The sequence below is a fragment of the Medicago sativa genome, chromosome 2 (genome assembly GCF_051527215.1).
Source record: "Medicago sativa cultivar Bolivia chromosome 2, Bolivia_mono, whole genome shotgun sequence".
Taxonomy (NCBI): Eukaryota; Viridiplantae; Streptophyta; class Magnoliopsida; order Fabales; family Fabaceae; genus Medicago; species Medicago sativa.
This window is the reverse complement of record NC_140750.1, coordinates 76112409-76125855: the sequence shown is the minus strand read 5'-3', so window position 1 is coordinate 76125855 and position 13447 is coordinate 76112409. Positions and strand designations below refer to the sequence as shown.

Sequence of the window (13447 nt, the reverse complement as noted above, 5' to 3'; positions counted from 1 at the left end):
AATTAAATTGATGGGTATTGTGTAAATTCACGCTAACTTAGTTTTTTATTTGGGCACATCTATCCGTATTCTTCTTTTCCTCTAGGCCACGTCATCATCATCACATGTTCACTTTGTGTGAAAACTGTGCGTGCTTCATTTCTAAACTGTAGGCAGATCCTGAACCATCTTCAACCATGCATATAACAGACTTGATTGGAAAGTAAAATTGGAACTGATTTGGGAAAAATAGTCAATAATTTACATGTGTCAAGAGAAGTAGAAAGAGCATGATTTCCCTTTTTCCAGGATATGTATGTTGTGAATCTTTGAGAAAGTATGTTGCTGATTGCAGGAACCGTGATGAAAATAGGAGAAAGGAAGAAGCAAGTGGCGGGGTAGTGATCGGACCGGTCGACGGCGCCGACGACGGTTGACGGTGGCGGCAAGGAGACGAAGATAAAACTTTGTCTAGGATACACAGAGTGGGCCCTTAGAATGGCTGGGGAGAATAGTAGAATAAAATAATTATTAAAAAATTAACATTAAATTCTGAATTACCTGATTACCCTTAACTTTGAATCAAAATGAAAAAAGATAAAATGGTTTTTTTGTCAAAAGCAAAAGGGTGTATCATGCTAATGCACACCTTCTAATTTTTGAGTGGGTGTGCATTAGCATTCCCCATATATATATATATATATATATATATATATATATATATATATATATATATATATAGGGGTTTGCTACAATAGACCCTACTTGTTTTATGAAGGTCTATTTTAGCAAGCAACACCTTTTCATTTGGACCAGAAAACCCAACCTTTTTGTTTTTGAAGTCATCAAAAGTCAGGGGTACAACTGTAATTGACATTGTTATCATCATTAATGGTGTTTATTTCCAAAAAATTTTCCTTCTTCTCTGTCTTTCACTCTCTCTCCTCCGATTGCTTTTTTCCATTCTTTCTCCATCATCCCATTTTTTTAATCCTGCTCTTTTGTTCAAACTCTCGGAAGAAACACCCCCTCCGCCAAAACCATCAAGGACATCCTCGGATCCGTTGGAGCAGACGCAGAAGATGAATGGATTGAGTTGTTTTTGTCTGAAATTAAGGGCAAAGATATAGCTGAGGTTATTGCTTCTGGTAGGGAAAAGTTGGCATCAGTAACTTCTGGTGGTGGTGTTACTGTTGCTGCTGCATCTGCGAGTGGGTGGTGCTGCTCCTGCAGCTGCTGAGGCAAAGAAAGAAGAGAAGGTGGAGGAGAAAGAAGAGTCTGATGATGATATGGGTTCAGTCTTTTTGATTAAGTCTACATATGCTGAGTTTGTTGAAGTTTTGTTTGATAGATAATGGAGTGTGATTTCATTTCAATAATTGAAAACTAAGTTGGATGGATTCCGTTTGGTATTTTAGTTTCTTAATGTTGAAGTTATATTTTGGTTATGCTTTTTCACCAGTCATTTTGTTTCTTATTTGTAGTGCTAAAGCAATAGAAATTGATAGATCCATCTAATTAAAAAAAAAAAAAAAAGAACAAAGTCGCCATTAAAGAAGAAGTTCTCAAGCAACAAGGGTAAAAGCTGAAGTAGCAATAAACGTCACAAGAAAGGGGGGGTTTGAATTGTGACCCTTTTTAAATTATTCCTGAAACTTTAAGTTATACTCAAGAAAAACTTCTTGGTGAATATTAGTTTAATAGATAGATAATTAATTGATTTTATATAAGGGACCAGAATGTTCTGGAGAGTGATAATATAAGCAGAATGAGAAAAATGATATTAAGCTGAATTATAAAGTTAATTTAGTTAGGACCAGATTGTTCTGAAGAATGATAAAACAATATAATAGACTGAATTTAAACTTTAGTTAAATATTTAAGCAGTTGTTTTATCTTGGACCAGAATGTTCTGGAGGCAGTTTAATTTGTAAAGTACGAATTAAGTTAGGACCAGAGAACTCTGGATTAATATGATTATAGTTAATTAGGACCAGAATGTTCTGGAGATAGTTAAAAATAAATACGTGTGATAGTGTGTGTATATTGTGTAAATTAAAAGAGATAGAGAGTAGAAGAATAACACAGGAGAGTTATCCTGGTTCACCAAACCCGGCTACTTCCAGTCCCCACACACCTCGTGTGAGATTATCCACTATAGTATACAGTTGGTAGAAACTTCTAACCAACACTATAAGGTCTTGATCACACCAGATCAGTCCAGAACACCTATCTCAAACTATTAAGCCCAATAGACTTGAGATCTAAGTTACACTTTTGTAGGATGATGATTTAGAACTAAATGTCTCAAACAAAAAGAGACTTTTACAAACACAAACTCAAAATGTTATCTCAAAGAGATAAGGAAAATAAATATAGTGAAAGCTTATGGAGTTTGCTTTGTGATTGTAGAACTAAAGATGTAGAACTAAAGATGTAGAACTAAAGATGATGAAGAGATTGATAGCTTTTCTTGCTTTGAGAAAGTTGTATGCTTTGTATTTCAAACTCTTGGTCTTAAACATCAAGGCCTTCCTCTATTTATAGAAGTGAGATGCTTGCTGCCCACACTTGATAAAATAGCTGTCCTTGCTTTAATTCAAATCCCTTTTGCGCTCCAAACTTTTTGCTCAATGGAAAGGTATGAAAAAATACACTTGCAGAATGCTCTTGAGCCTGTCCAGAACGTTCTTGAAAATCCAGCAAGCTTTGGAAGAGAGTCACGCGTTTTGCCAGCAACTTGTGAGTTTGCAACAGCTACTTGGATGTGACTTGATGATGTCACAATGTGATCTCATGTGTATGTCATGTAAGAAATATCTTTCTTCTTTATGGGTCATTTTCCTTAATGGATCAAAAGCTTTTAAAGCCCATAAATGTATATTTACTCCAAATCAAGTCATATGATCTTTTCCTTAACTTGGTGAGACAAAATATTCCATATTAATTTTCTTGCTCTTAATGATATATAAACCATTACTCATAAAGCTTGCTTTTGTCCAGTAGCGTGAGTTTTCATGTTGGTGGCTTTTGTTATGTGCAAAGATCATTCTTGAGATCATTCTTATAACACTTTTCTTCACAAAGAATCATTAGTAGATAACAATATATAATTTAAATAAATATGTTTGTAATCCTTAAAATAATAAAAAGGATTTTGCTTCAACAAAAGCTACCTTCAATCATTATCTTATTTTTTTGTTAATTGAAAAATTAAATTTACCATGGTGGTGTATAATAAATTTAAGATTACAAAAGATTATGATACAATTCTTCAACAAAAATTTCTATAGAAGTTCCTTTCATCTCTGTTGGTACATGGAAATTGAAACAAAATGGAAGAAGCCTGGCAAAAGGGAATTGCAGGAGAGAGAGCGAAAGACAGAGAAGAAGAAAAAAATTGGAAATGAAAAGCATTAATGATACGTCAATTACACTTGTACCCCTGACTTTTGATGACTTAAAAAAAAACAGTTAGGTTTTTTGGTCCAAATGAAAAGGTGTTGGTTGCTAAAATAGACCTTCATAAAAGAAGGTGGGTCTATTGTAGCAAACCCCATATATATATATATATATATATATATATATATATCATCAAATAGGATATTCTATTGCATTAACAATATCAAAGACAAAACTTGCTGCCGCCGCCCAATAATCCAATCTATCTTCTTAAGATGTAGAGGCCGTTTATGGTGGTGCGACGAGCGGCTTGAGCCCTCCGCACCACCTACCTCCAGATCTGGCGATGGTCCTATACGACAGTTTTGGTGGTGGTTCTGGCGGTCAACCTCTTGTGGGGTCGTGAAATGTGTTGCGGTTCTGTTTCTCTGGCCGTTCAACACCGATGGCTTGAGTTTGTCTTTTTGGTATGTGGTGATTGATACCAGATCCGTTTTCTTTCTTGGCGGTGGATGGAGGTTCTGTTTGCTCGCAACGTAGGTGGTGATGGATCGGTCACGAAAGTGGTGATCTGTGTCTGCATATGATTTGTTGTGGTTTTCATGGATCTTTTGTTTGTGTTGGTTTGTGGTGGTTCATGATGGTTTCCATGGTGGTGCTAATACTAGGTTTTTTGTGGTGGCGCTCGTGGTGGTTTTTAGTGGTGATGCTCGTGGTGGCTGACGTTAGTTTTTGGCGGTGATGCTAGTGGTGGTTGGTGATGGTTTTTGGTGAGGATTAATGGTGATTTTTGTGGTGGTTAATGGTAGTTTTGATGGTGGTGGTGGTGCTGGTTTTTGCGGTGGTGCTTGTGGTGGCTAATGGTGGGTTTTGGCGGTAGTTATGTTTTGTGGGTTTTCTTCATTGGGTTGTTGTTGATGGGTTTTTCAAATACATGTTAGATGGTGTTTCTTGTTTCAAGAATTGGGCTATCAGTTCATTGTGGTTTTGTGTGGTGGTATGTGTTTTTTAGGTGGTGATTTTTTTGGGTGTTTACATGTGCTTAACTGCGCTCAACTACATAAGAGAAGCAAGGTGCGGTTACACGGGTTTTTGGTAGGTTTGATGATTATTTTGGAGGGGTTTTGCAACGGTTTGGCACAAAATTTGTTTCTTCTACTGCGCGGGTGTTAAGATTTTGGTTTTTGGAGATGACTTTTTGATTTTGGTGTTCAGTTTTTATTGGTTTTGGATTGTTTGTAGAAGTTTGAGGGTGTTTCTGGTTTGTTTGTAGAAGTTTGTATTTGATGTATGGTTGTTTGTTTGGGTGTTCTGCATATATACGACACACTTTTCCTTTGTATGTTGCTACTTTAAGACTCCTAATCTAGCATTCCTTATGCTCACTAGAATTCTTTGCTTTTTGAATAAATTTCATTTTAACTTCTTAAAAAACAAAAAAACAATATCAAAGCATCACCTCAAAAAAAAAAAAAAAGCATTTCATAACAGCGTATAAGTGGCCATTTACATAGATTGATCATATAAAAAACATTAGATATTATTCCAAACTATTTGTGATAACATATACACCATGGGGTGACCATGAGGGTGGGCAAGAGGGCGGCAACCCATAACACCATTATTTTAGAGGCAACAAAATTATTATTTTTACTCAGTAGTTAGTACTAGATAGATAGATATATCTTTTTAATTCAGTTTGATTAATTATATTAAGAATATATTTTTAAAAAACTTTGATTATAAATGAATCATTTGCAACAAAAAATGTAAGAAGAAAACTATTGGAATAATTAAAAGGACACAATTTTATCGTTCCGCCTAGAACCCCAAAAATCTTAGGACCGGCCCTGCCCTTCAATCATTATTATAAATAAAAATCAATTTTCTAAATTCATTCATTGTAAATACTATATATATATATATATATATATATATATATATATATATATATATATATGTATGTATGTAGATTTATCGTTTTTGAAATTTTGCATTTATGTAGATGTAAGGTAAGTCTTGGTCTTTTATATAGATTATGCTATTTCCTTCAGAAAGAAAAAAATGTAGACTATGTTATCAAATTGCAGCCGAATTTATTAAAGACTGGTGTGGCGGGTTTATTTTCTTGGTTGATGCCCTCTAACTTAGGGTGTCTTAAGATTGGCGAATCAAATTTTCATTCTTTAGTTAAGCTGCTCCATTATGAGTCTGTCATTAACTTTTGAGGTTTTATCTACTCCCTCCGTCTCACAATATTAGTAGTATTTTGTCTACTCTCTCAGTTTCTAACACACACATGTCGTAGTTGATCATTAATGTCTTCCTGTATTTTGTCTACTCTCTTTCTTTCATTATAAAAAGTTGACATTTTAAAAATGGAAAATGCTAACAAGTGCCTTAAGGGCATTGTTTAAGCATCTAAAAGTAGCAATTTTTGCATTGGAAATTGTACGGTTATGACTTTAAAAAGTGTTTGACTTGTATTTTCAAGACATAGTTTCTTTTTTTGAGTTCCTTAAACAATGCCCTTAGGGCACTTGCTAGCAAAACCCTTTAAAAATATGTATGGAAACAATCGAATTTGAATATCATCTTTTACATTAGCATTTGTATTTATATATTAGTAAAAAAAATATAATTAAATTAAGTCATATCAATAGTGCGCATGATAAAAATGTAACATGTATTTAGTAGTAGAGTATTATTATTTTTATTGAATTGATTGATAAAAAAAAAATGTTTGCTTTAACTAAATTGGCTAAAAAAAATGTATTTAATTGTTTTCAACAACACAAATGGCGGACTCTTGATCAACTTCTTGATAGTATTAAGCTTCATTTTTTGTGGTGGCTGAAGGCGAATAAGCCAGGTTTTTCTTTTGATTGTTATATCTGGTGGTCTTCGTCGTCCCTCTGCATGGGATATTCCTCTTGTTAGATGAGGCTCGTGTTTCTTTTTGTTTATATTTTGGTTGTTGATTTGCTCATTATATTGTTCTTCTTTAGGCACATCTTGTGTGTTGACTAGGATGATTTATTGTTTTATGTATTGCATTTGGCTTCTTAAAGAAAAACTGTTATTTTACTATGGGTGTTTGCATTAAAAATTAAAATAGCTCATGTATTTTTTTCTTAACGGAACAATAAATATTTTTTAGAAATAAAAGAGAAAAGCTCAACTAATATTTGACCCATAAAATTGGAAGAAGTGCAAGGAATACTCGGCTCAACCAAAAAACAAGATTACCTAAAAAAAACCAAACAACTGAGTGGATAATAACAACTAATATTCTTCCTATCTAGAAGCCATCTCCATGATGCATCAACAACCTACAATTTCTTTGAAATTTTTCCGGAGAATACAATACTATTTTTAGCCTCCCAAATTTTTCAAACGGTTGTATATGCTAAATAAGTTCTAGCCCTTTCTGGTGTTTTAAATTTAAAGAGAAGAAAAAGAAATAGTCTAAGAGAGAACGGTTTCATGTAGAATCATTCGGGTTTCGACCCATTTGAAAATATTGTACCAAACATCGTCGATCAAATCACAATTACCAAAAAGATCATATCTTCTTCTTCTTCTTCAAACTTTCTCGAAGACCACACACAATTCGCGGCTCTCCAACCACCAAGAATGGCCCTTTTTGATATAGATTTGCACGAGTTGGATTTATTTGATGGAATAATTGACAGATATTTTTTTTATTAAACAAGTTATACGCTAATTTTATCATAAATTTGAATAGAAATCTATAGTTCTCTCATACTTTGTTTCTAGCTTCTATAATTCAACACTGTTTGTCCCGAATTGTACTCACTTTACATGAAAAACAATATTTGTCTCAAAATATAAATCACTTTAAAATAGTAACGAACCATTAATGTTTGTTTTTTATCATACTTTTTACTATTTATTACTCAATTTTTTTAATTATTTTAGTTTATCTTTTCCATCCCGCAATGAATTTTTTTTTTTTTGTAAATCAATTTAAAATTTATCTTTTCCATATAAAATTAATTATATTTCTTTTGAATGACATGACAAAAACATCTCACACTTTGAAATGAATTAAGTATAATTAAAAGACTCCCAAAAACTAGTCAAACTTGCAATTTGTTCCAATTTTCAAAATTAGATGCTCAATTTGTATTCAAATTAGGTATAATAACTCCATGGTGGGTACAATACTACATTTGGAACTCTATATATATGGACATGCAATTGCCCTATATATGTCAAAGTAACACTTCAAGGCTCAAGCATACAGAAACTACTCACTCTCTATTCTAATCTCAATGGCTCAGATATCAAATCTTGTTTTTTTAGCTTCCATTTTCCTTTTTAACATCATAAACAGTCCGTTCCTCACAAATGCTATTTCCTCATGCAATGGACCTTGTAGAACTCTCAACGACTGCGCTGGTCAACTCATTTGCATCAATGGCAAATGCAATGATGACCCCAATGTTGGGACCCGCATCTGCTCCCAACCATCACCTTCACCACCACCACCTAGCGGGGGTGGTGGGACTTGCCGATCCACCAGCAACTTACAGTGCGACGGAAAATCATACCCTCAATATAGGTGTTCTCCACCCTATGTATCCTCCGGCACACAAGCGTTACTCACTTTGAACGATTTTAGCGAAGGTAACATGTATAACCAACTATCAAGTAATCATAACTAACTTGTAACTACCTTAAATAATATTCAACTAATTAATTTTAATAAATCTCAAACTATCTTTAACAGGAGGAGACGGAGGAGGTGCTTCTCAGTGCGATGAGGTATTCCATAGCAACTCAGAAAGAGTGGTGGCGTTGTCGACTGGATGGTACAGCGGAGGTTCAAGGTGTGGAAAATTTATTAGAATTAGGGCGTCAAATGGGAGGACTGTGACGGCGAAAGTGGTTGACCAGTGTGATTCAGTGAATGGATGTGATGCGGAGCATGCAGGTCAGCCACCTTGTCGTAACAATATTGTGGATGGATCTGTAGCTGTGTGGAATGCATTAGGGTTGAATACAAATGATGGTGTAGTACCAGTTACATGGACTATGGCTTGAATACTCAAGTATATGGAACATGCAATGGCTAATATAATTAATAAGACTAAGCTTAATTTGCATAAGGTAAAATTAAGCTTGTATTTCGTCATTTCGTTGGTCCTTTGTTTTTCTATTGTAAGTTTAATATAGATGATGGAATTCTCACTATGAGTGAACATTCTTTGATATCTACTTTTATTTTTAATTAAATAAAGAGGAGGTACTTTATGACTTCAACAATTGTTTAATTGCATTTCATTTTATAGATATTTTAAAATGAGATTTTTTTTTAGAAATTAATATAAAATGTGACATAATGGTGTGATTTGGTTAGCAATTAATCTTTTGAAAATGATTTTTTATAAACAAAATTAACATTTTAAAATAGAATATATGAGATATATTTGAAATGGATATGCCAAAAAGAGGTACGTAGCCAAATATTCCTTCAAGTCTCAAATATAAATAAAAGAAAATCATGGACATCTTGAATATATGGGTCCACTTGTGTATCATTAAGTTGAGAATCTTCCTAACATTGGTCAATTCAATTGTGAAACATAAATTAATTCAACTATTCTCTTTTTCATTCGCATATTTTTATACTTAAAAAATTGTATTGTCACGTGTCATATTTGAATTTATAAATATTATGTGACTTATGTCACACAAGTATATTAATAAATGTTTTTTTATTTTTGTGGTGAGTTATCCAAATGATAATATTAACTAATTAATTTAACCCGAGTTAGAACAAAAAAAAATACACGAACTAATATTAAAAAGTTTTTTTTTTTGAAGAAAAACTAATATTAAAAAGTTGTGAAGTATTAAATACACATACTGATATTAACAACAAAAACATTAAATAAAGGGTGAAAAAGTCTTTTAAGATATAATTACACCATAAAAGTTGTAATATTTTCTTATAATTAGGACCAGATATTTTTTTAAAAATTTTCTTATATATAGGACCGGAGGGTAATTAATTTTTTCCTATTTACTTCGAAAAAAGAGGCATATCCACCTTAGAAAAGAAGCAAATACTAAAGTAGAATCCGAATATATTGGTCTTCAATTTCTTGTTCTAAAAAAAATACCATTTGAAATAAATATAAACTTGGTGTTTTTTTAGTCCCTGGTAAAGATAAAACATGATTGAAAAAACGTCAAACATAATTCAGTTGATATGGATATTGTGATATGCAGGGGTTATGATTCAAACCTCGAATTCTCTACTTATTTATTGAGTAAATTTTAACTATTAGATTATTGGGTTAAATGTGTTTTTGACCCTTGTGATGGCGTATTTCGCAAGTGTACGAAATCGTTCAAGTAGTAAAGTTAAAACGGTAAAACCGAGTATCGAACTCGAGGATTGCGTTATACTATTGAATTGTATTTCAGACTTAATTGAACAAAAAGGTACGAGATTTGTTTTTAGTGCAATAATGAAAATAACGGAAAATAAAGTGATTAAGATTAATGGGAGAAAGATGCTAGGGATGAGTTTCGCTAGATGACCATGAAAAGCTAATAACTTAGTCTCAACTATTAAATCGACTCGTATGATTGTTACCGAATTATCTAATTTATTCTTGCCCTAATTCCTTAGTGACAAAAACTTTAAACCTAAAATAAAGACTTAATTCCTTAGTGAATTTGAAGATTAGGGTTAAGCATTAACGAACAAGAATTCTCTTAATGATTCCAAGGGTTTGTATCTATTCCTAGATTACAAAGGCAAGGATCTCTTATTTCAAAGCGTTTATCAATTCCACTTCCGTATCACAAAATAAACCGTAAATCAATTTAAAGGCGGCCGACACAATAAAAAGCATTAAGAACGGAAAGAAGAGAAACAATCATATGAATTTCAATCAATAATATAAACTAGGTCATAACAAACATGTTCATCTAGGTCTACTCATCCCCAACAAAGGAGGGTTTAGTTACACATAATCAAGCAATAAACAATAAAAGAAAAATTACAAGGTGAATTCATGAATAAACCTTGTTAAAACTCCTTCAATGATGTTCCAAGTCGCTCCAAATCACTCTCCTATGTGTTTATATGTCTTTTGATCTCCAAAAAATCGTCCTCCTCAAGTCTGAGACTGAGTTCCTTTAAATAGACAGTCAAAATCGGTTACCGATGCAGTACAATCGGTAACCGATCCATCAATTGAAGCCCAGAAAATACGATCCAAAAGCTCAGGATTGGTGGCCGATTTCACATGATCGGTGGCCGATTTTCACAGTCTTGAAATATGGAAATTCAGCAGCAAAATCGGTGGCTGATTGGTTCAATCGGTGGCCGATTTCTGATTTCCTTAAACTTGTGTTTTTGCTCCTTTGTGGCTTCTAGCTCCCAGAATTACATCAAAAATGATCCAAACATTACATAAAAAGTACCTAAAAAACTAGGATGACAAGGTGTCATCACCTTGTAAATATACAAACTTTTTGTTTTATAATCCCTCTCTAAAAAATTTCCACGACTTTTAGTCCACAAAAAAATTTCATCTTCACTTTTGGTCCCTCATTTTAAGTTAACTCATATGTAGAATTCATATTATTGAGTCAAATTTCGCTAAAAATTTTATACTATTATAAGCATCCCTTCCAAAAAAAGTTAGAATTTTGTAACAAAATATAAATTAAATATGAATTTTTATATGTTTAGCGGTTGAAAATTTATATTTAATTCATCTTTTGTTAAAAAAAATCTATTATTTTTGGGAGAGATTTTTACAATATTTTATGCATTTCATTAAAAATACAAAGGCAAAACATGAGTTGTCTTAAAAATAGGGATGGTGATTGAAAATTTTATGGGAACTAAATGTCGAAAGAAAATTTTAGCGGGACTAAAATAAAAAATTGATATATTTATCAGGATTAAAAACATATTTAACCCTATATTATTTGACAAAAAAAATACAAAAACTGTTTCAAATACAATATTTGTGTTTAGAGAGAAAGAGGAAAGTATTTTTCTTTCATAAAGAAAAATATAAATAGTGAAAAAAGAAAATGAAGATTCAACAAAAAATTTGGTTTTCATTTTTTCAGTTAATACTATTTTTGTAATCGACCACCTACTTTTCGGTGGTTCCTCCTCCTATTTCCCGAGGTTGGGGCAGCTTTCAGGTGTGTTCGTGATTAAGGCTTTGGGTTTGGGGGTTCGGCGGTTGGGGTTGGTGTTAGTTTCTTTTTGTTTTTTGTTGTGTTGTAGATACCTTTGGTTTGGTACTCATTAATTTAAGGTGTTCAAATAGAAACCAATCTAAAATAATATTGCAAACTTATAAAAAAACATAAAACTTAAAAAAAATCGATTATTTTTAGATGTATTTGAATGTTTTTTTTCAAATAAAAAACTGTTATGATTAAATCGGACTTTATATCACTTTTTTAACCCGAACCGCAAAAATTACACTACCGGAATAAATGCTTATTTTCAAAAATTCCTACTTTTACTACTAGCACCACTATTGCAAGTCTACAACCACACTATCCAACAAAAAGTCTACAGCCACTACAAATATTATACCACCACCACTATGATCACTACCAGTCTACCACTACCAGAATGCGCTTAAACCTAAAAAAATTGGTCTATAATAATGACCATCACTCATAAGTGACTCATACAATTGTGTGCATAAAAGTCAAACCAAGAAAATAACATTATGTTGCACTACTCTCTTATATGCAATCTAGGATGTATACTTAGCACTCGTTTGGTTGTGCGTTTGCAAACCTCAAACGTGAGTTTAAAATGATAAACGTGAGTTTGTTAAAAACTAAAGTGTTTGGGTAATCATTTTTTAAAATTGATTCTGGCCCTCAAAATCGCTTTACATCGAAGCTAGTACTTGTAGCTTCTAGCGGTCACGGTGAAAATTCATTCAACTTGATTTGTTATTTTATTAATAGCTGGTACCAATTTTCCATGTTTATCCTTATTTCCATTTCATTTCATTCAACAAACCTTCAATTTTATTATTTTCCTGGCTTTGAGTTAGCAGATTAATTTTTCGGTGAATTTCAATTACCTTGGGTGAGTTTCTAAATCAATTTTATTTTACGGTGAGTTTTAGTTTTTTTCAAGTTGAGCTTCGAAACCAATTTTCATCTTATTATGGATTTCGTGGAATTAATTTATTATATCAACCAATTAAATATATATATATATATATATATATATATATATATATATATATATATATAATTTAATAATCTATAAAATAATCCCCTAAAAAATCTATAAATAATTGTCCAAACAATTCTTTCTATAAATAATTGAATTTAATAATACAAAATAAATTTAAATAACTATATAAAATAGAAATTAACTCTAATTTTAATATGTGTATTGAAACCCTTTTTGGTAATTACATACTCAAAATCAATTTTGATTCAAATTATCCAAACATCATCAATTGATAAGAATCACTTTTATGTTAAGGTATCCAAACATAAATCAATTTATGTTCAACTCACTTTTAACCAAAATCAATTCAATCAAAATCAATTCTGACAAAATCAATTATCGTCACCGCATAACCAAACGCACACTTACATTTAAACTCAGTGGCGGAGCCAAAAATTTTGTATAGTGGGGGCACCAATATATATATATATATATAATTTCTTTATTGAAAACATAAATATACATCACACTAAAGTAAAGAACTAGCAAGAAAATGTAATTGCAGTTTATGACACTTCACATATAGAGGGTGTGCAACACACTGAATAGAAGCGAAACAACAGCAATGTGAAACAACAGACTGAATAGAGTCTGGTTTTGAGGCATGTCGGACGAACTGAGTAACTTAAGTTTCACCATTAACACAAATTTAAGGTCAACAAACTAATAATATATGTTCCGTCTCATTACATTAATAAATAAATTATAAATCTATAAGATTGAAAATATCAAATTACAATTTACAATAGGGAATTTAACCTTTAAAAGATCAACAATGTAGGAAACTAAAAGTGA

At 32.1% G+C, this 13447-nt stretch overlaps 1 protein-coding gene and 1 pseudogene across 1 annotated transcript; both read left to right on the top strand.

Moving 5' to 3' along the window:
* The first annotated feature begins 970 nt into the window (after positions 1-970).
* On the top strand, positions 971-1497 carry LOC146950830 (uncharacterized; annotated as a pseudogene).
* A 6111-nt stretch (positions 1498-7608) lies between these two features.
* LOC146950829 (kiwellin-like) lies at positions 7609-8673 on the top strand. Its single transcript, XM_085746795.1, has 2 exons — positions 7609-8034; positions 8138-8673. The coding sequence occupies exons 1-2, from the start codon at positions 7680-7682 to the stop codon at positions 8449-8451; spliced, it is 669 nt and encodes a 222-aa protein (XP_085602921.1). The 5' UTR covers positions 7609-7679; the 3' UTR covers positions 8452-8673.
* The last annotated feature ends 4774 nt before the right edge of the window (positions 8674-13447 follow it).

What these genes read in the sequence shown, in the direction of transcription:
- LOC146950829 (XM_085746795.1), top strand. Translation starts at nt 7,680, where the DNA reads ATGGCTCAGATATCAAATCTTGTTTTTTTAGCTTCCATTTTCCTTTTT. An exon ending in TTTGAACGATTTTAGCGAAG is followed by an intron (nt 8,035 to 8,137) that starts GTAACATGTATA and finishes TATCTTTAACAG; the next exon opens with GAGGAGACGGAGGAGGTGCT.